This window comes from Anomaloglossus baeobatrachus, chromosome 4 (genome assembly GCF_048569485.1).
Source record: "Anomaloglossus baeobatrachus isolate aAnoBae1 chromosome 4, aAnoBae1.hap1, whole genome shotgun sequence".
NCBI lineage: Eukaryota > Metazoa > Chordata > Amphibia > Anura > Aromobatidae > Anomaloglossus > Anomaloglossus baeobatrachus.
In genome coordinates, this window is record NC_134356.1 from 543,112,347 (window position 1) to 543,135,758 (window position 23,412).

Below are 23,412 nucleotides of genomic sequence, written 5' to 3' on the forward strand. Positions count from 1 at the left end.
TGCTGCGAAAACTATACTATTTAAACCTAAATGGGCATGGGCGTGGGCTCAACGAAGCTACAGCTGCACTGCTGTCAACAAAAACTGACATTAACTCATGAGACATCAAAGGAAAGGAAACTTCGTATAAATGAGGAGCCTAGATGGAGATGCGAGGCTCCAGTCCTAAGGCTGTCACTAGTCTCAAAACACTAAACAGCAGGGATAAGACCATGACACTCTGGCAGTACCATAGACAATGAATGAAGAAGTAGAGCACATGCACATTTTCAACTCTATTCTGACCCCCATTCTCAGCATATGTGGGGGGACAGCAAATGGCAATTCAGCAATGCAAACGTTTTCATCTATTCTGTGTATCAGCAATAGCTTTAAAAGTGGAGAATAACTCGATAAAGGGAACAAGTTGTGTCGCCAGGGGTTAAGGGGATACCCAGAACCGTGCCAAGGGGTCGCTTCTGGAAAGGGGATCACGGTGTCGTGACCCGGTCTGTGCTCCCTGGTTCCACAATAAAAAGGGGGGTTATGTTCGTGACGCCACCCATGGAATGTGATCAGAGATGACCACCGCTGCTGCAGAACCAACGGGGGTGATGGAAGGCAGCTTGAGATGGGACGGCTCCCCACGGGTAGAGCCTTTTCCCCGGGGCAGTGTGTTAGTTTATGGGGGGGAGTGCAGGACACGAGCACAATAAACAGGCAGACTCACGGTTTTGCAGTTTCTTTGTCTTTTACTGATGATGGTATTCAGCAGAGTACTGTCCACGGAGTCTGTGAGGGGTTCAGGGTTTCTCCCACCCAGCCGGGCCGTTTTGGCTTCCTTGCCTGCACTGTGTGTCTGTGGCCCTGCTGCTGTGTGAACTATTCAGCCGGCTCTGCTCTGCTCCTAGGTACCAACCTGACAGGCAACTCGAGTCCTTTCTAGTATGTTCCTGAACTCTCCTATGTTGCTTGTGTCTGTGGTACAGGTGAAAGATCTGGAATCTTCACTTCTCTGGTGGTAACTGTACAGTATGTAACCTGCAGTCTCGGATGCAGCATCCACTCTGTGTGCTTCACTGGGGTGAGCTCTGCAATGCTCTGTCTCCCAGGAATGTTCCTCTGTGTACTCTGTCTCCTTCCCTCAGACCCTCAGCTAGGCCTGGAATTGGTCAGTGGATCCTGAGGTGAGCTAAAGCCAGCTTCCAACCTGCAGAGATCCTTTCTCCTCAGTGCTCTGCACTGAACTTCCAAACTGAAACTACTGACCATTTCCCCTCCCCACCAGAATATACAGGGAAGCAGCTTGGTCTCCCCCTTCTGGCCAGGAGGTCTTGGTGTTGTGTGAGGGAAGTTAACCCTTTGTGTTGTTACTGTGGCAACCCTGGGGTGCCACATATTCATGTAAAAAAATGCTATGACCCTGCAGATATGGGGTTAATCTGCAGGTTAATAGTGTTCTAAAACTGCCCAACCCCGACACAGAGCCCGAATACTGGTTGGAAATAAACTTTATTGCTTCCTGCAGCCTTGGACTTTCCATCATAGAGGCACGGCTGCTGCAATTTCAGTCATGGCTCAATACACAATAAGCGGCGGCTATAACCACCCCCCAGCACTGACTGACACCAAGGCTTGGTGACATCCGCCACTCACTGTGTGCTAACTGATGACTTAAAGTGCTCTGGCCGTGCCACTATGACTGAAAGCCAGAGGCTTCAGGGAGCAATAAAGATAATCTCCCCTAGATAGCTGGGCTTTTAGTGCAACGGCTGGAGTCAGAAGACTATTAACCTGCACATTAGCCTCATACCAGCAGGCTAATATTGCTTTTGACATGACAGACTCCCATTAAGGAAGATTTACTGAATTTTGTAGCTATATCTTTACCCTGTGCAGAATAGTAACACCTTCAAGACCTAGGGGTACCAGAATGTCATAGATCGTGTCTGTTCCCTTAATTTGCATGCATGTTTCCTTACACATGTTGGCTGATCCGATTAACCCTCTGCAGCTAACAAGCGCAGGTGGATTCAAGATCCACCAGTGCCTGTTTACTACTTAAATCCCACTGTCAATCTGTGACAACGGGATTTAACACACACCGGCGGGGAGCATGTTATTCCCGCTGCCATCAGCGGCCCTGTGAAATGATCATGGGTTGTCATGACAGCCGGGTCTCATCTGATGATCCCTGTCACTATCACGACTTAGTTCCTGTGAATGCAGAGCGCCATAGTTCATAGGAAGACAGCATTTCTGCTATATAAAGCAGTGTTGAAGCATCACTCTGAACAGCTTCAATTTCCCTATGGGGACTAGAAAAATAAAAAAGTGTACAAAAAAAAAGTTGTGAAAAAGAAGAAAAAAAAAAGTTCAAATCCCTCCCCCTCTTTAACCCCATGGAAAATAAAACAATTGAAAAAAATAAAAATATCACATATATGGTATCACCAAGTTCAGAAATGCCTGTTATATCAAAATATAAAATAAATTAATTTGATCGGTAAAGGGCGCAGCGATTAAAAAATCAAAACACCAGAATTACGTTTTTTGGATCGCCGCAACATTGCAAAAACTGCAAAAAAGGCAAGTTACCCAAAAATGGTATAGTTAAAAACATTAGCTCAAGACACAAAAAATAAGTCATCATAGAACCCCAGATCCCGAAAAATGAGAATGCTACAGGTCTTGGAAAATGGCGACAAAAGCTCTATTCTTTTTACAAATTTCTGATTTATTTTCCTCTACTAAAATAAAAATAAATCTATTTATGTTTAGTATCAACGAACTCACACTAAACTGGGGAATCACAAAACCAGGTCAATTTTACCATATAGCGAACATCGTAAATACAAAGCCTAAATAACAATTGTGGAATTGCACATTTTTTACAATTTCACCTTACCTAGAATTTTTTTCCCTTTGTCCAGTACAATATGGGGCAGAATGAATGGTATTGTTCAAAAGTATAACCCATCCTGTAAAAATCAAGCCCTCATACAGGTATATTGATAGAAAGATACAAAAAAGTTATGGCTCTTGGAAGAAGGGGAGAAAAAAATTAAAACAGAAATTGCCGGGTGGTGAAGGAGTTAATCAAAAGGGGGACATAATTTATTAAATAGCTATTGTCACCATATGTTTTTAAGACTGCACTGCTCCACACCCCTCTGGGGGACAATGTCTTCTTGATCTGATCACCTTCAGTGCAGCGCTTGTGAACCCCGGACACTGCTGATAGATCTCAGCGATAGCCGGTAACCTAGGCAACAAGCCGGAAACGGCTGAATTAAAACTCCCACCATTCTTTAGGATGCAGAGGATGTTTGATAATAAGTAAATTGCAAAGTTCCTTGTTTTTAGAAGCAATTCTACAATTTTAGCCATTTAAGGCTGCTTAACATGTGTCGATTTCTCGTGCGATTGCACCCGCACCCATCGTTTGTGAGGCACGGGCAATTAGTTGCCCGTGTCGCACAATGTTGTAACCCCCCGTCACACGTACTTACCTTCCAAACGACCTCGCTGTGGGCGGCGAACATCCTCTTCCTGAAGGGGGAGGGACGTTCAGCGTCACAGCGACGTCACACAGCGGCCAGCCAATAGAAGTGGAGGGGCGGAGATGAGTGGGATGTAAACATCCAGCCCACCTCCTTCCTTCAGCATTGCCGGCGGGACGCAGGTAAGCTGCAGTTAATCGTTCCCGGGGTGTCACACGGTGCAATGTGTGCTGCCTCGGGAACAATGAACAACAGGACGTTCGATTTTTAGAAAATGAGCGACGTGTCAACGATGAATGAGAAGGTGAGTATTTCTGTTCGTTCGTAGCTGTCACATGCTACGATATCACTAACGATGCCGGATGTGCGTCACTTACGACGTGACCCCGCCGACATCTCGTTAGATATATCATAGCGTGTAAAGCCCGCTTTACCATTATGAGAATAACTCTTTAATATATGATTTAATGGGTCTTAAATGCCAATTTATTTCTTCAAACACTTATACAGAACAGATATGATTGAAAAACTAGAGCAAGGTCTACATCAATGCCATTTAACCCAAACAGTCCATTATATGAGTATTTTCATCACAAAACTGTTGTAAATTCATTCATCTTTCTATCCTAACTTAAAGCAAATGTTATGTACTTCCTGAGCTGTTTGAAAACATTTTAAGGCCTTGTGCCCACGCTGCTTTTTTTATGCTTTTTTTCCTTGCTTCTTTTAGTCAGTAAAAGCAAGTAAAAAGCATCCCAGCAAAGTGTATGACAATCCTGACTTGCGGTGCCCATGCTGCTTCTTTTTTTCCTTGCAGTTTTTATTGCTGAAAAAAGAAGCAGCATAACAACTGTTTCTGTGTTTTTTCCTGTTTTTTTCACCAATTGACTTCAATGGAGTGAAAAATGCATGTGTAATGCACACGTTGTTTTTTGTGCATTTTTTATGTCACTGGGGTTCACTGCAGCCACTTTCTCATATCACGGTCTTTACCATGGGAGGGACCTTGCTGCAGGGAAGTCTGTTGATGTCACAAGATGAATCAAATTCATGCCAGAGGATCACCAGGGTTTCCTGCAGTTCTGCCGGCATGAACTCGGTTCACTTTGTGACATCACCAGACTTCCCTGCACCTAGCCCCCGCAGTGTTTACTGTGGGACCTTGCTGCATGGAACTCCGGTGACGTAGGTGCCCTGCTCTGTGAGGTGATCCGTACCTCAGTAACCCGAGGTCATCATAGTGAAGACCCAGGGTTACCATTGCAGCTATTGGGTCCCTGTGATCTCCCTGCCTCTTGATTGCTGCGATTGCAGTGATCACAGCATTTAGGGGTTAAACTGCCGGGAGCAGCATGGGCACTGCTTCTGGCATCGAGAGCTGGGTCCCGGCTGTAAGATCAGACGGTGACCCGGTGACGACCCCGGGAGTACAGCGCCTGATCCCCAGCGGTCATCATGACTAAAAAAAATGCATAAAAAAAACATGGAAAAAAAGCATGCGAAAAAATGTGCAAATGCAATTAAAAAGTGCATGTTTTTTTAAGCTGCTTTTTTTCCTTCCAAAACATGCATTGTTATGTGCAGATTTTCTGCACATAAAAACGTAACGTGGGCACATAGCCTGACTACAGTCACCCTAGACAAACTCTTAAAACAAGATAAGATACCTACTTGATTGTCTGTGTGTGCCTTCTGGTATACGGGGTGATGATTTTAAAAAGCAGCTCCATGGCACCGTTTATGCCCAACATCTCTCCAACCGAAACTGTAAAATATAACAGAAGAATAAATACATAAAAATAAAAATGTATCAAGACCTGCTGATATTTACCAACACTGACCTTTGTCTTTAAAGCTGTTATATCTGACAAAAAGTACATTACATTCCCTAAGGCAACAAGTATCGTTGAATAAAGAATGTCTATAAATCTCTTTTTTTTTTCTTTCTCAAAGTAAAAATTTTGAACACTAATCAAAAGCAGACAGGATTTATATGTGCGGTGAGCTTGTTGCGAAAAGACATTCATCACCGATGCATCTCGAGTATGCTTGTCTCCTAGCATTTGACTTATAAACATCACTTTTTTTTAGATTGCTGGATTATTAGGAGACATGATGTTCTGAGAGGTTTTTTTTTCATAGAAATGAACAGTTCAGTTGTTCCTAACAATGGATGATGGCCCGGATGTACCTTCAAGAGAAAATTCCAATTACTTGATTAAGATCATTTAAAGTCTTCTGCTATGAATAGGAAGCATGGTGGTAACCAGTAATTCATCCTTCCGCTTTCTTCCATTACAATTTCTTCTCTTTTGTTTGGTATACTGTGTTCTATTTCTCTACAGAACTGTTAAAATTGAAGCTAAAATGAAAAACTATCATTCCCCAGCCATGCTGTTTTCTAAGTAGGGGCTTTAAATATATTTAGGCTGCAGCTTGGTACCAATGGACATAACAGGAGATGGAGAAAAGCATTGAGATCCAGCAACATGACTTTAAAGCGGGCTTTACACGCAACAGCGTCGCTAATGAGATGTCGTTAGGGTCACGGAATTCGCGACACACATTCGGCCTCGTTAGCGACGTCGTTGCGTCTGAAACGCACGAACGACCGCTATCAATCAAAATTACTCACCTAATTGTTGATCGTTGACAGGTCGTTCTAATCCCAATTATCGTTGCTTTTGCAGGACGCAGGTTGTTCATCGTTCCTGTGGCAGCACACATCGCTATGTGTGACACCGCAGAAACAAGGAACATCACCATACCTGCGGCCTCCCGCAATGAGGAAGGAAGCAGGTGGGCAGGATGTTCCGCCTGCTCATCTCTGCTCTATTGGGCGGCCGCTTAGTGACGCCGCTGTGATGCCGAATGAACCTCCCCCTTAAAGGAGAGATTGTTCGGCGGCCACAGCGACGTCTGTGAAGAGATAATTGCGTGTGACGCGGCCATAGCGATATTGTTCGCTACGGCAGCGATCACCCCGTGACGCGCCACCGACATGGGCGTGTGCTATCGCTCGCGACATCGCTAGCAATGTCACAGAGTGTAAAGCCCGCTTTACTGAGCAAATGTGCCCATAGAGCTTCCATACATATTAGTCAAACACTCCTTCACTAAATCCTTATTCCCTAAAGGCCCCGTCACACACAGAGATAAATCTTTGGCAGATCTGTGGTTGCAGTGAAATCATGGACATATTGTTCCATTTGTACAAGGCCACAAACCTGGCACTGATTGTCCACAATTTCACTGCAACCACAGATGTGCCAAAGATTTATCTCTGTGTGTGACGGGGCCTTAATACTCATGCACTCTCGGTTAAGCTGAGCATGCACATGTATACAATGGGGAGAGCAAACTAATTTGCTACCAGACACTTCTGACAGCAGCTTACTAAAAATGGGTACCAAAATTCAACGGGCCTTATCCTTCTTTGTCAAAGGTTGGTCTTAAAATTGGCACATTTGGCCAACTTCGGGATATAATGTGCGGGGGACTTAACTATTGGAATGAATAAACATATATGAAGAGCAGCGCAATTCCATCCAATACTACAACAAAGACTATATCTTGGAATATCAAAAAAAAGGCAGATCCCCAGCACAAAGAACGTCCATAGAAACTTGAAATAAAGTTAAAATTTCATTTTATTCCTATAATGGTTAAAAAAGGGGGAAGGAGGAATAAAACGTAACTCCTCCGATCTACGTGTTTCAGACACGATCGTCCTTAGTAATGATCATGACTAAGGATGATCGCGTCTGAAACGCGTAGATTGGAGGAGTTATGTTTTATTCCTTCTTCCCCCTTTTTTAACCATTATTGGAAAAAATGACATTTTAACTTTAGTTCAAGTTTCTATGGACGTTCTTTGTGCTGGGGATCTGCCTTTTTTTGATTGACTACAGCCTTCTTGACCCACAAGCACCGTCCAGATTTTCCTCCCTGGAATGACAACATGGTAGTAAGCTGATTCACTCTTTTTTTATATCCTGGATTGTAGATTACATGATGGGTTATAGACACAGTCAGAAGTTGACAAGCCGTAACCTTTATTGAGATTTTATAAATGGATTTTCGGTTATTTAATGATTCCTTGATTGCCAGGGCCTCTAGATGAATGGGTCATCCAAACACCATGCAAGAAACTTAAAGACAGCCCTAGTCGCATTATTGGAATGGTATAGCATCTCCCTGACAAGCGGCTGGACGAGAAAATACTTGTGCTGAATAAAAGTACAGTTCAAAACACCATAAAAAATATACTCAAAAAGGAGAGCGAGTAACTGGAATCAGTAGTGTGTTATTAAATACAATACACTTAGCAAGGACTATCTACAAGCACTCACGTTTTCTAGGGTCAGCCAGAGAAAACAATAAATTGAGCCAGTGGTGGACACAGACAGATCTACCTGCCTGTTCTGCCCATTGCCAATCTCTGCAGGCACAAAGTGGTCACATACCCATATCGCCAACGATGCTGCACATTCTTCTGATGTCACGTCAACAGATTTGCAGCTTTTCTTACTCTCTGCTCTGTTGACTGTCAATGTCATGCTTATTGATGAGCTGCTCTCCGAGGCCCAACAAAGCAGCCCGGAAGAGGAAGATCTGCTCTGTTGACATAAGGCAGCAGAGTCACCAGCAGAAGCTGTCCGTGACCGCTCTGAGCAACTAGCTGCCTGTTAGAAACTAACGTAGAAACTAACTGCCTTTTAGTTCTTTGGCCCATACTGAAAAAAAATTAAATAGTCCCAGAAAACCCCTTTAATTAAAAAAATATTTATACTGAGTACAGTTCATTGATTACAGGAGGAATAATAACAAGGTCCATAATAGTATTTATGAGTTGGAGGATATAGATATGCAGGAATCCCACTGTATAATAGCTGGATGGCAAGTAACTAGTTTGCATAAAAAAAGACATAAAATTTGAATAACAAGAAGATCTCCAACAATTGTTACGATGCCATTTCGTTCTTAAAGTGTTCACTGTTCTAATTACAGTCATTTTTTGTGCCATTGAGAGCATATATCAATGATACAAAGGTGTTTTTCTTGTTTTTCTGCATCAATAATTTACATTTCTAATTCAGCTGCGAGTTAATCACACCAAAGTATTAGCTGTTTTTTTATGTCTTCCCTTTTAAACACACTTATACTTTATACCGATATAATGACAGTTCTGTACCATGTATAAAAAGAAATATTTAACCTGGTGTCAAAAACAAGGTAGACTTCCTCATTAGCATGAAATAGAACAATATTTTATTATGTAATGACAACAGAAATGAATTTCAAATAAATTACTATAAAAATTCATCATTGATTCTATTTTACTCTCTTACTGGAAAATAGCTTTAGACTAGTGATGAGCGAACCCGTGGATATTCGGGTTCGCCTAACCAGCACGCCCCCCCCCCCCAAAAAAAATGAGTTTGGTAGCCGAACTTGACCCCGAGCTTGACTCTGAACAACAAACCCCATATAAGTCTAAGGGCACCCGAACATGTGTGCTGTAAAATGATGCTAGGAAGGGCTAGTGGGCTGCAAAGCAGGAGAATTATACTTACCAAGTCTCCCGTGCGACTGTCACACTACTTCTGGGTTTGCTCATTAACTCTCATGCATATTCACTGCTTCCCTCACTCACCCTCTGTGACAGTGTCTGTGATTGGTTGTAGTCAGACTGTCAGCATTTGTGATTGGTTGTGGAGCATAAAAATAAATAATTGGAAAAACATTTTGCAGGGTCCCTCGTATATTGATACACAGTACAAGTAAAGCAGAAAGCTACAGCCTGCAGCCCCAGCTGTGCATGTTATCTTGGCTGTATAACTAAATATGAGGAACCCCATGCGGCTTTTTTAAAATTTAATTAATAAATAATTTTAAAAAACTGTGTGCAGTCTCCCTCCCCCCATTTTGTTACCCAGCCAAGATAAAGCAGACAGCTGGCAGCTGGTACTCTAAAGGCCGCATCACACACAGAGATAAATCTTTGGCAGATCTGTGGTTGCAGTGAAATCATGGACATATTGTTCCATTTGTACACAGCCACAAACCTGGCACTGATCGTCCACAATTTCACTGCAACCACAGATCTGCTGCAGATTTATCCCTGTGTGTGACAGGGCCTTTAGGCTGGAGAGACCCACAGGTATCGGGTTTTCCCCAGCCCAGCAGTCTGCAGCCATCCCGGAATTGTTACATCCATTAGAAACGACAATTATGGCACTGTACCTGGCTCATCCCGATTGTCCTGGTGTGGTGGCAATTAGGATAATATGAGGGGTTATTGACAGTTGTGAATTGTCAAAAATTCACAGCTGTCAACAAGCCTGGGGTTAGTAATGGGGAGGAGTCTATGAGACCGCCCCCATTACTAACCCTGTTAGTAATGGAAAGTGAGAACAGAAATCAACACAAAACACAGAAAAAAAACTTTATTTAAAATAAATAACAATAAAACACCCTCTTTCTCCAATTTATTAACTCCCAAAACGCCCTGCAGGTCCAACGTAATCCATTGCAGGTCCGACAACAATCCTGGCTCTCCTACATCCTACGGTCACATTAGAAAACATAACCACTCACTGTGGCCATCAAAGACACACTGATTGAGCCCTAGCTGTGAGCAGTGATGTCACTAAGTTCCCCTAACATCACAGCTGGGGTTCCCAGGATACGCCAGCTGTGACCTCAAGTGAACTGACCTGAGGTGAATTCATTAAACTCAGTGACCTCACCTCAGGTCAAATTTGCATCACTTGGCAAAATAGTGCACCTACACCACATCTAAATGCACCAAATCTGCATCTCCAGGCATAAAACACATTGAAACCACATCAAAACGCATGTAGTTTTGATGTATTTCTTTGCCAAGTGATGCGGATTTGTTGCAGAAATGGCTGCACTCAAATACTCAATGTGCACACATTGCCTAATCCAAAAATCCGGCATGGAGTTCAATGAATGCCTCTGAGGTCACAGCTGGGGTTACCATGGTACTCCAGCTGTGACCTGAGGTGAACTGACCTGATGTAAACTCATTGAACTCACTGACCTCACTTCAGGTCAAATCTGAATCACTGATTTTGGTGCATTTTTTGCCAGGAAGTGCAGAAATGTCTGCATCCAAATATTTAATATGTACACATTGCCTAATCTAGTAATCTGATATTGAATTCAATAAATTCACCTGAGGTGAGGTCACTGAGTTCATCTCAGGTAAGTTCACCTCAGGTCACACCTGGGGGACCATGGGAACCCCAGTTGTGACCTCAGATGAAGTCATTGAACTTAATGCCAGATTACTGGATTAGGCAATGTGTGCATATTGAGTATTTGAGTGAAGATATTTTTGCACCAAATATGCATCACTTGGCAAAAAAATGCATCAAATGCCTGGAGGTGCAGATTTGGTGCAGAAATTTCTGCACCCAAATACTCAATGTGCACACATTGACTCAGTGCCAGATTACCTGATTAGGCAATGAGTTCACCTGAGATTCAGTGAGTTCATCTCAGGTCAGTACACCACCTGACATACCCTGGGAAACCCAGCTGTGACCTCAGATGAAGTCATTAAGTATTGAGTATTTAAGCAACAAATCTGCATCTCCTGGCAAACAAACGCATCAACACCACATGCATTTAGATGCAGTTTTGGTGGGGTATTTTGCCTGGAAATCCAGATTTGGTGCAGAATTATCTGCACCGAAATACTCAATGTCCATACACTGCCTAACCCAGTAATCCAGCATTGAATTCAATGTGTTCACCTGAGGTGAGGTCACTGAGTACACCTCAGGTTAGTTCATCTGAGATCACAGCTGAGGTACTGTGGGAACTTCCAGCTGTGATGTCAGGTGAACTCAGTGATGTCACTGCTCACAGCTGAAACTCAGTCAGTGTGTCCTTAATGGTCGCAGTGCACTGTCACATTTTCTAATGTGACTGTGTGACGCCCTGGACTAGCCAGGAAGTCAAATACACAACACCACACACACCCCTTCCCCGGATAGGTGACAACAGTCAAACAAAAACCCTTGTTGCCACCCTCCAGGGACTGATGTCCACACCAGGTGGGGCGGAGCAAGGCGGTTGACTCCGCCCACCGAGGAGTTCACAGTCCTGGAGGCGGGAAAAACACAAACAGAGAAACAGAGAGTGGAGAGAGAGAGACGGTGGAGGAGTGAGGAAGGAAAGTCAATGGCAGACCTGGGACCAGGCCTGCCATGGACTGTTTAGGTGTCTGCGTCGGAGCCCAGGCACCTCCAGCAAGGTCGGCAGACGGTGGTGGCCGTCTGCAGGAGTTGGTGAACGGTCGGTGGAACCGTAGGACCGGGTCGGGCGGTGACACGCCGGTACCGAACCGGGGAGCCGATTGGAGCCAAGCACCAGGCAGGGTACTCAGACCCCGACTAGGCTAGAAGCCGCCCTGATAGTCGAATTTACTGATTGCGGTCTGGACCTCAGGGGTTCATTCCCACCCAAGTCCCGACTGACGGCAACAGCCCAACCATCCCGGATAAGTGCCACCGCCAAAGGCAAGAGATCCAAAGGGCTAGCGCCTGCGGGCAAACGGGCTCCTACGACACTTATACGCCAGGGAAAGGACTACCGGTGTCCAGGCACGGGAGTCAAAAACTACTTAACACAGGTGCAGGGAAACGACAGCCATCACCAGCCTGTCCAGGGAGAACACCGCAGCCGGCTTTGGGCCCCATCCATTCTACCATTTGGTTTACCAGAGACTCCATTATCTTGTGTCAGAGTGAGTACACCAGTGCCGTCAGGCACCGCACCATGCTGCACCGCGACCCCGGCACCCCAGCCCTCACCTTTCCGCAGGCCCCCGGGACCATCGCCCCTGCCCACGGAGAGGTTAACACCAAGCTGCATAACACAGTCCCCGGGAGGCCTAGTCAACGGCAGCGGTGGTGTCCACCATACAATCACCACAACCCGTGGGTGGCGTCACGAACTTTGCTAAATCCACCAAACAACCACCCAAACCCCTGCGTGCACCGCCACTACCCCTTGCAGAGTGACGTGATCCCGGGTCCGTGAGAGGCTCGAGCCACCACCCGCAGTACGAGCACGGACCTGAGCGGCTCGGCGGTTGCAGCCGAGGCTGCGGGGCGATACACATCGACCTCTTTTGGCGTCACGAACAGGATCGATCCAGTCTACTTACCAGTAGAAGAGCGCCTTGTGGTTCCCGTCAGCGGCGTCCCGCTGAAAAATCTGAAGATCCGCCATTTTGGGCGCGAAAGTTTCCCGCTCGAGTCGTCTTCCCTGAGCAGTGAAGGCGCGAAGCTGAAGCCCAGCCCCCAAAGAGAGAGGTGCTGTAGAAAGACCAAGGGGGGGAGCAAGTGAGCCGGCTGCTGCTGATGCCCACGGGAGAAGAAAAGGAAAATGTCGGCGTCCAGGGAGGCGAGCAAAGCGGCACCCGTCACCGGAGTGGCGGGGCCCGAAGGTAAATCAGACAGCCAGTGGGCGGCTCCCGCTCTGGTCGCAGGAGCGGAGGTCCCGGGGATGCGAGCAATCCCAGTGGCACCCACTGAAGGACCCGCCGGTGGTGACGACCCTGCGACGGTAACGGAACAGGCACCGGTAGGCCGCCTGGCTGCACCTGGGAGTCCAGAATCGGAAAGCAGCGACTCCGATAGCAGCATCCCGGTGGCTACGTATATCCCGCAGGATGGCTGGAATGGCTACCGGATGGCTTTGTCGCCCCGAGCATATTATGCGCTAGCACTGGATGAGGCGGATACGGATTCCGTCTCGGAAGATGAGTCCCTACCCGCCGTGCTGGTACCAATCTGCAGGCGTTGCGGCCTGCCTGGGCACTTTGCCAGAGTGTGCCCCAGCGGCGCCGAACCTTAAAGTTGCAAATTAACCCCTGAAGTTCTACAGTTCAAAGTTTTAAAGGTCCCATTCCTGCATCACCATCTTCCTTTGTTGAACACCCCCATGTTCCGTGGGGCGCCAACTGGCATGCCGGGTGGAAGGAGCCGGACCCTGCCTGACTTGTTGAACGCCGCCGGGGTCGGAGCCTCGGTGGGCGCCATCAGGGGTCGGAGCCCCTGGTGGAGGATGGCAGGGAGTTAGAGGAGAAAGGACAGTTCTGTAAGTGAAGCCCAGTTTACGTACCCGCACTGCAGGCAGTGGAAGATGGGGTCTTTATGGACAGTGCCACCGTGAGTGAGTGTGGCATTGGGAACCCGTGCTGCCCTGTGATGGACAGGGGAAAAGTGGCTGGAAGAGGCTGCGTCGGCAGCGAAGTTTTACCCTGACAGTCCTCGTAGGGACCCTACAGCAAGTCCCCGTTGGGACCTACAGTTCTGTTTTATGGCAGCGAAACCGGCTGCTGAAGCGCCCGTCCCCATTGGGACTGATGTTGTCCCTATCCCCCAAAGACAAGGATGAGAACTAGCAGGCCACCCAATAACTATTGGGCTTGTATATAATACCCCAATTGCCCTTCCAGCAACTGCCAGTCTCCGGAGAGGCTGGTTGGAGGAGGGACCCGCAGCAGAGCAGGCTGGGGTCCGGTCACCATCAGAACCGGTGACCATCTTCCGGGTCAGGGGTCCCCTGGACATGGGGCCTATGAGTGACTGCCGGGTGCGAAGTACCGTACCCGTTCCCGCTTGGGTAGCCTGGCCAGGTTCCTGTTTCTGGACTGGGGAAAAGGGGTGCTGCCCCTTTCTTAGGGGCAGCGTCAAGGTGCAGGTTGCTTGGGTGGGAAAGCAGAAGGACATAAACCCGTTCCCTGTTATAAATAAAAATGTTCCCGTTGTAATGGTTCAAGTAATGCGCCTCCCGTAAGGGAAGAAATTAAAAGTGCTTGTTTGAATGTTTTTCAATTGTTTATATCTTTTTCAGAAAAATAAAACCGGTGATGGACGGGCAGCCCGCGGACGGTCTGCGTTAAACCAAGGGGGAATGTGATGCCCTGGACTAGCAAAGTAGTCTCAGACACAACACCACACACACCCTTCCCCGGACAGGTGACAACAGTCAAACAAAAACTCTTGTTGCCACCCTCCAGGGACTGATGTCCACAGCAGGTGGGGCGGAGCCAGGCGGTTGACTCCGCTCACCGAGGAGTTCACAGTCCTGGAGGCGGAAAAAACACAAACAGAGAGAAACAGAGAGTGGAGAGAGAGAGACGGTGGAAGAGTGAGGAAGGAAAGTCAATGGCAGACCTGGGACCAGGCCTGCCACGGACTGTTTAGGTGTCTGGGTCAGAGCCCAGGCACCTCCAGCAAGGTCGGCAGACGGTGGTGGCCGTCTGCAGGAGTTGGTGAATGGTCGGTGGAATCGTAGAACTGGGTCGGGTGGTGGCCCGCCGGTACCAAACCGGGGAGCCGATTGGAGCCAAGCACCAGGCAGGGTACTCAGATCCCGACTAGGCTAGAAGCCGCCCTCATAGTCGAATTTACTGATTGCAGTCTGGACCTCAGGGGTTCATTCCCACCCAAGTCCCGACTGACGGCAACAGCCCAGTCATCCCGGATAAGTGCCACCGCCAAAGGCAAGAGATCCAAAGGCCCAGCACCTGCGGGCAAACGGGCTCCTACGACACTTACACGCCGGGGAGAGGACTACCGGTGTCCAGGCACGGGAGTCAAAAACTACATAACACAGGTGCAGGGAAATGACAGCCATCACCAGCCTGTCCAGGGAGAACACTGCAGCCGGCTGTGAGCCCCATCCATTCTACCGTTTGGTTTACCAGAGACTCCCTTATCTTGTGTCAGAGTGAGTACACAAGTGCCGTCAGGCACCGCACCGCGCTGCACCGCGACCCTGCGCCCAGCACCCCGGCCCTCACCTTTCAGCGGGCCCCCGGGACCATCGCCCCTGCCCATGGAGGGGTTAACACCAACTGCATAACACCGTCCCCGGGAGGCCTAGTCAACGGCAGCGGTGGTGTCCACTATACAATCACCACAACCCGTGGGAGGCGTCACAAACTTTGCTAAATCCACCAAACAACCACCCAAACCCCTGCGTGCACCGCCACTACCCCTTGCAGAGCGATGTGACCCCGGGCCCGTGAGAGGCTCGAGCCACCATCCGCAGTACGAGCACGGACCCGAGCGGCTCGGTGGTTGCAGCCGAGGCCGCGGGGCGGTACAACTGCATACTGCGATCTCATGATGTAGCAGAGCCAGGATCGTTGTGAGACCTCGTGGGGATTACGTCGGACCTGCAGCATGTTTTGGGTGTTAATAAATTAGAGAAAGAGGGTGTTTTTTTGTTATTTTTTTAAATAAAGGATTTTGCTGTGTTTTGTGTTTATTTATTTTGACTTACAGGGTTAGTAATGGGGTCTAATAGAATCCTTCCCATTGTTAACCTCGGGCTTAATGACAGCTGTGATTTTTTTACAAATCACAACTGTCATTACCCCTTTATATTACCCCGATTACCACCACACCAGTGCAATCAGGATGAGCCAGGTCAAGTACTAGTATTCTCTCATCCAATGAATGCAACAATTCCGGGGCAGCTGCAGGCTGCTATTTTTAGGCTGGGGGCCCAATAACCATGGGCCTCCCCAGCCTGAGAATACTAACCTTGAGCTGTCTGCTTTATCCTTGCTGTGTATTGGTATGGAACACACACCATTTTTTAACATAATTTATTTAAATAATTTAAAAAATGCCGGAAGGGGTCCCTCATATTTTGATACACAGCCAAGATGACATGCACAGCTTTGGGATGCAACCTGTAGCAGTATGCTTTGTCTGCGCAGGGTATCAATATATGGGGGACCCTACATCATATTTTCCAATTATTTATTTATTTTTACACTCCATAACCAATCACAGATCCAGCAGTCTGACTGCAACCAATCACAGATGCTGTCACAAAGGGTGGGTGGGGAAGCAGTGAATATGCATGAGGATAAGCGAGAGGACCTGGATGCAGTGTGACAGTCGTGCAGGAGACTCGGTAATTATAATTCTCCTGCTTTAATCTGTATCTTGCTTACTTTTAACTTTTTTTTTCATCGGGCTCATACCCATTTTAAAGCCCCCAACACACGCTTCAATATATCTCACAATCCGTCGTTGGGGTCAAGTTGTAAGTGACGCACATCCGGCATCGTTATTGAGGTATCTGCGTGTGACATCTACGTGCGATCAGGATTGAACGCAAAACCGTTGATCGCAAACACATCGTATCTTTGTCTAGAATTGAGCGTTTTGTTGCACGAACCTAGTCAATTGTAATGTGTGACATCCCTCATACGATTTTGGTGTCTGATGCAATGTGCGCAGGTGTGCGCTCTGCACCGCTGCTTAAAAAAGGTCCGCTTCAGAGCTGCGTTCTGAAGCGCCTCACAATGTCTGTCATTCAGTAATCTCTGTCAGTCGGTCACTATCTCTGTCCCTCACTCTCTGTCCATGTCAGTCTATCCCCCTCTCTCATACTCACCGATCCCCGATCTCCGGCGCGGCGCTGCACAGCATTCACACTGCTCCGGCGGCTTTTACTGTTTTGAAAAAGCCGCCCATTAAACAATCTCGTATTCCCTGCTTTCCCCGCCCACCGGCGCCTATGATTTCTTACAGTGAGACACGTCCCCACGCTGAGTGACTGGTGTCACAATAACTCCTTATTACCCCGATTTGCCAACGCACCAGGGCAAATCAGGAAGAGCCGGGTACAGTCCCAGAACTGTCGCATATAATGTATGCGGCAATTCTGGGCGGCTGTTGGCTGATATTGTTAGGCTGGGGGGCTCCCCATAACGTGGAGCTCCCCATCCTGAGGATACCAGCCTTCAGCCGTATGGCTTTATCTGGCTGGTTTTAAAATTGGGTGGGACCGCACGCCGTTTTTTTTAATTATTTAATTATTTATTTCACTGCACAGTATAGACACGCACACCGGCTTCTGTGATTGGGTGCAGTGTGACACCTGTCACTCAGCGTGGGGGCGTGTCTCTCTGCAACCAATCATAGGCGCCTGTGGGCGGGGTAAGCAGGGAATACGAGATTGTTTAATGGGCGGCTGGCTTTTTCAAAATAGTAAAAGCCGCCGGAGCAATGTGAATGCCGTGCAGCGCCGGAGATCGGGGAACGGTGAGTATATGAGAGAGGGCTGCTCAATTCAGTTACTTAGGAGTTTAGCGGTCACCGGTGAGTCCTTCACTGGTGACCTCTAATCAGGGCGCGACACAGACAGAGCCGCAGCATGACAATGAAGTCGGGTGAAGTTCACCCGAGTTCATTCTGACAGTGCGGCTCTTTCTGTGTCTGCTGTCATCTGCCATTCAGCTCTGCTACATGGCTGTCTGTGTCTGCTGTCAGCGGCCATGTAGCAGAGCTGAATGGCAGATGACATAGTAAAAACGCATCCCTACACATTACACACGCTTGGCAAGTCAATAAATAAAAAAAAAAAAAGGGTGCCCAATGCATACGTCACAGAACACATGATCTAAAGGATCACACACAAAATTGATCAATTTAACATAGACTACTAACGCACGTGTGACAGCAAATGAACGACCTACGTGCAATCCCATAAGATCCCGTATGCAACCTGGGCGTGTCACATCGCAAATGCGATTGTACAACTAATTGCAACGTGTAAAGCAGGCTTAAGTCTAAAGTTCGCTTGAGATTGATGGGAAAAGGCCAATAATAAAAATAATAGCCAACAAAAGAGTAACTACGTTTGGCCAATTTTACACGTTTTTTTTATACCTTACAATCAGGACAAGGACCAGGTTGTCCAGGTCGTGCACAGTTCTCCGAACCCAAACCAATAGCCTCATGTACGGCTATAGGAATGTTGAGTTTGTCTCAGGAGGCCTGTTGCTGACAACCTCATTCATACTCTGCCGTCCCACCCCAGCTCAGCTTATTTTGTGCTGGGAAAACCAAGCGTGAAAATCCCAAGTTTCAAAAACTTTTAAAGCAATTTCCACCAGAATTGTGGCAAAATAGCTTTTACCATCAGTGCGACACACGTTTTCTCAAATATGAAAAAAACAAGAAAAAAAAAAGAAAACTTCTCCAACCAATTAATCAGTAAACACAGGAAAAAATGGACAGATTTTGGATGACACATGGATGACACTGACTTGGTGTTTGGTTATTTCACATATTGACTAGAATGCGTAAATTTGATTCATGACCCAGATAACACTTACATGTGAATATACCCATATATTTTAATGGGTAAATGCTGTATACGTGAAACACATGGATAGAACAGGTACAGCATACTTCCCAACCGTCCCGGATACAGCGGGACTGTACCGGATTTCAGCGGGTGTCCCGGTGTCACGATCGTGAGGCCTTTTGTCCCGCCCGTGGCTCCGCCCACCCGCGCTCTCCCCGTCTGACTTTCTCCCCCTCCTAATGCACATGAGCAGAGCAGAGCCGAGCGCTGCTTCACTGCACTGGCTCTGTGCTGCCGCTGTTATGGGTGGGCGGCAGCAGCACTCTAGCTGCCGGCACTTTAAATCTGCAGCTCAGCGTGCACTCACTGCTCACTGCTGGGCTGTTTGTGTACGGAAGTGCATCTGTGGGCGGAGCTACCGAGCAACATGCTGAGCTCTGTCCACAGATAAAGAGACTGCAGGAAGAGCAGCTGAACACCAAGGAACGCTGTATGTGACCCCCCACCCACCTACCCAAAGCTATATGCCTCCAGTCACCCCCTCACCACATCTGTATGGCCCCCTCACCAAATTTGTATGCCCCCCCACCAGATCTATATGCCCCCCAGCACACCCCAGCTCTGTATGCCTCCAGCCCCCTCCCACCAGATATGTATGCCCCAGCAGCCCTCTCCTCACCAGAGCTATATGCCTCCAGCCACCCCCTCACCAGATTTGTATGTCCCCCAGCCCCCACACCAGATTTGTATACCCCCCAGCCACCCCACCAGATCTATATGCCCCCCAGCACCCCCAAGCTCTGTATGCCTCCAGCCCCCTCCCACCAGATATGTATCCCAGCCCCCCTCACCAGATATGTATGCCCCAGCAGCCCCCTCCTCACCAGAGCTATATGCCTCCAGCCACCCCCCCACACCAGATTTGTATGTCCCTCAGCCCCCACACCAGATTTGTATGCCCCCAGCCCCCCAATCGGAGCTGTAAGTGCCCCCAGAGCTGTATAAGCCCCAACACCAGAGCTATATGCCCCTTAGTAATATCTATGCTACCAGTAATTTGTATGCCCCACAGTAAAGTGTATTTCCACCAGTAATGTGTATACCCCTTAGTAACGTGTATGCCCCTCAGTGAAAAACACAGACGTTCTTCACTGACGTGTTAAACATGCATATGTCCCTTCATACTCTGTGATTCACGGCACACAGTGGTTGTCCATGTGCAATCCATGATACGTGATCCATACTCCGTGATTGCACATGGACATATACTCACCTGCCCCCGCTCCTGCTCTCCATGGTGAGGAAGAGTCCCGCGATTCAGCATCCAGCCACCGCTCTCTCACCTCTGCAGCTACTTCCGGGTCGGCTCTGGCTGCATAAATGAATATGCATGCCATAATGAACCAGCCAGGAAGAAGCAGAGAGCAGCTGCTGAATTCAGCATCGCTGGAGAAGGTGAGTTGAAAAAGATTTTTATTTTAAATGTCCGTGTTTTTCTGGTACGTGTTTCACGGATCACACCATGGTGTGGTCTGTGGGACATCAGTGATGCCAGAAAAAAACAGACATGTTTCTGTGTGGCAATCACGGATACACATGTACGCCGCACGGAGACACGGTCAGTGAAAAATCATTGATGTGTGTGCAGACCCATTGATTATAATGGGTCTGCATAGGTCAGTGATTCTGTGCTGTATATACTGTAGCCACCAGCCCCTCCTGTGCTGTATATACTGTAGCCCCAAGCCACCACTCCTGTGATGTATATACTGTAGCCCCCAGCCCCTCCTGTGCTGTATATACTGTAGCCCCAGCCCCTCCTGTGCTGTATATACTGTAGCCCCCAGCCCCTCCTGTGCTGTATATACTGTAGCCCCCAGCCACAATTCCTGTGCTGTATATACTGCAGCCCCCAGCCCCTCCTGTGATGTATATACTGTAGCCCCCAGCCCCTCCTGTGCTGTATATACTGTAGCCCCAGCCGCTCCTGTGCTGTATATACTGTAGCCCCCAGCCCCTCCTGTGCTGTATATACTGTAGCCCCCAGCCACCACTCCTGTGATGTATATACTGTAGCCCCCAGCCCCATCTGTGCTGTATATACTGTAGCCCCCAGCCACCACTCCTGTGATGTATATACTGTAGCCCCCAGCCCCTCCTGTGCTGTATATACTGTAGCCCCCAGCCCCTCCTGTGATGTATATACTGTAGCCCCCAGCCCCTCCTGTGCTGTATATACTGTAGCCCCCAGCCCCTCCTGTGCCGTATGTACTGTAGCCCCCAGCCCCTCCTGTGCTGTATATACTGTAGCCCCCAGCCCCTCTTGTGCTGTATATACTGTATATATACAGTGTGTGTGTATATATATACACTGTATATATATATATATATATATATATATATATATATATATATATATATATATTATAGTATATAAAACCCCCATTCTCCCTTGTGATACATACACAGCGGTGTCAGTGTGCACTGTGCGTGGCTCTGTCTGTTAAAGTGTTGCCAAGTGATCACATGCCGAGGAGGAGCTGGATAGAGACAAGCGGGGTAGGTGAGTGCGGCTGCTGCCGGCTTCACCATGTTATTACCTCCAATGTGTGTATATGTATGATGTATATATCTGTGTATGTCAGTGCAGATGACTGTGTATAGATTTGTCTGTTTATATGTATTTTAGGGAATTTGTCTTCAAATATGTACCGTATATGTGCGTATGCCTGTGCCCATGATCAGGACTCGCTGTGTCCTGGAGGCAGCGCGTCCTGACCTGCGGGGCTGCACGTCTCCTCCGCAGGAGACCGCAGCTGCCTGTGCCCATGATCAGGACTCGCTGTGTCCTGGAGGCAGCGGGTCCTGACCTGCGGGGCTGCACGTCTCCTCTGCAGGAGACCACAGCTGCCTGTGCCCACGATCAGGACTCACTGTGTCCTGGAGGCAGCGCGTCCTGACCTGCGGGGCTGCACGTCTGCTCCGCAGGAGAATGCAGCTGCCTGTGCCCACGATCAGGACTCGCTGTGTCCTGGAGGCAGCGCGTCCTGACCTGCGGGGCTGCACGTCTCCTCTGCAGGAAACCACAGCTGCCCGTGCCCACGATCAGGACTCGCTGTGTCCTGGAGGCAGCGCGTCCTGACCTGCGGGGATGAACGTCTCCTCCGCAGAAGAACGCAGCTGCCTGTGCCCACGATCAGGACTCGCTGTGTCCTGGAGGCAGCGGGTCCTGACCTGCGGGGCTGCACGTTTCCTCTGCAGGAGACCACAGCTGCCTGTGCCCACGATCAGGACTCGCTGTGTCCTGGAGGCAGCGCGTCCTGACCTGCGGGGCTGCACGTCTCCTCTGCAGGAGAACGCAGCTGCCTGTGCCCACGATCAGGGTTCAGTGCGCAGCGGTCTCCTGCTGTGTTCTCCCTACGGAGGACGCATGCAACTGCAGCAAACAATTGATATGCTGCAGTCTGGAAAGACGCTCCGCAGGTCAGTGTTTGCTGCAGAAAAAACAAGCACAGTGGGCACGGGATTTCTAGAAATGAATCCACTGTGCTTGTACTGTACAATGCGGCGTTTTAGACACAGCAAAAACACGCTACATCCAAAATGCTGCAAACACTGATAGTGGGCACAAAGCCTTATACAATGTGATCAGCAGTCCTGAAAAGGATTGGATGTGGGCGTGACAGATTGCAAAATGGGTGTGGTTAGGGGCATGGCCTAAAATTGCTGCGGCGCGCCGCATACTTTGTCCCTCTTTCTCATCTTTAAATGTTGGGAGGTATGGGTACAGGAATAACATGTTTGTAGTGTGGTGCCCCTGAGGCTTCAGTCGCAACAGATTATTGTACCCTAATTTGGGTGTAATGCTAAACCCTGTTTCTGAAGAGGTCAGTCCCGGTTTCACCACATTACACACTCAAATACACACCAGGTGCCTACTGGGGTTGCCTAGTGGTATTTACAGGATCCTCTCAACAGGAGCTTCAGTCCCACTAGTTTAGGATCTGGGAGGGGGGAGGTGCAGCCAGCAGGGGGACTTAGGAGCCAACACAACAGAGAGTTCTCCAGCAGGAGAGGAAGGGAGCAGTTGCATCTCTCAGGTGCTCCGGAGGGAAGGAGAAGTTCACACGATTGCCGTGGGGACAGGTATCTCTGCTCCCCACGGAATCGATGACACACAGGGCGTCAGGACCCTAAGGAAGATCATACTTCAAGTTGGTTTTCCAAAATCTGCCTGGACGGGGAAAGTTTCAAGCTTCCCTGACCACAAAGCGCCTGCCAGCACAGTGCCATATAGGATCCGGGGCCTCACCTTCAGCTGGACCCCACATCGGAGCCGCGGCACCTGCATATAGGAACAGGAGTACATCTCGTGAAACAAAGGGTCCCCTCGTAGCTTCAAGCCAGGGGATCCACAGCACAGGCGTTACAAGGAGGGAACCCCCTGAACACCAAACCGGACTGATCTCTAACGGGTTTGGGTTCGGCGGAGCCCATCATAGCAAGTGACTGGTATTACCCGGGTGAGCGGCACAGCACTAAATGTGAGTAAACAACCTGGAACTGCAGCCATACACTGACTCTTTATTACTGGTACTGCCACTCTCCGCCGCCATTACTACTCCCCTCATCATCCTCCCTGGGGTCCGCTCCACCAGTGATACCACCCATAGCTGCTTCTACCATCTGCCCCAGAGGACATAGACAGCAGCGGCAGTCCATTGCCTGGCCGCATACCACAGGTGGCATCACGACAAACAACTCACCA

The 23,412-nt window shown here is 48.4% G+C and overlaps 1 protein-coding gene across 1 annotated transcript in view; it reads right to left on the bottom strand.

Moving 5' to 3' along the window:
* The window catches only part of AGBL1 (AGBL carboxypeptidase 1), a 1,396,462-nt gene that overhangs the window by 1,195,480 nt on the left and 177,570 nt on the right, over positions 1 to 23,412 (bottom strand). The window contains exon 5 of the mRNA XM_075345952.1: positions 5,154 to 5,247. Coding sequence (XP_075202067.1) covers positions 5,154 to 5,247 — 94 coding nt within the window. The remainder of the gene's footprint in view (positions 1 to 5,153; positions 5,248 to 23,412) is intronic.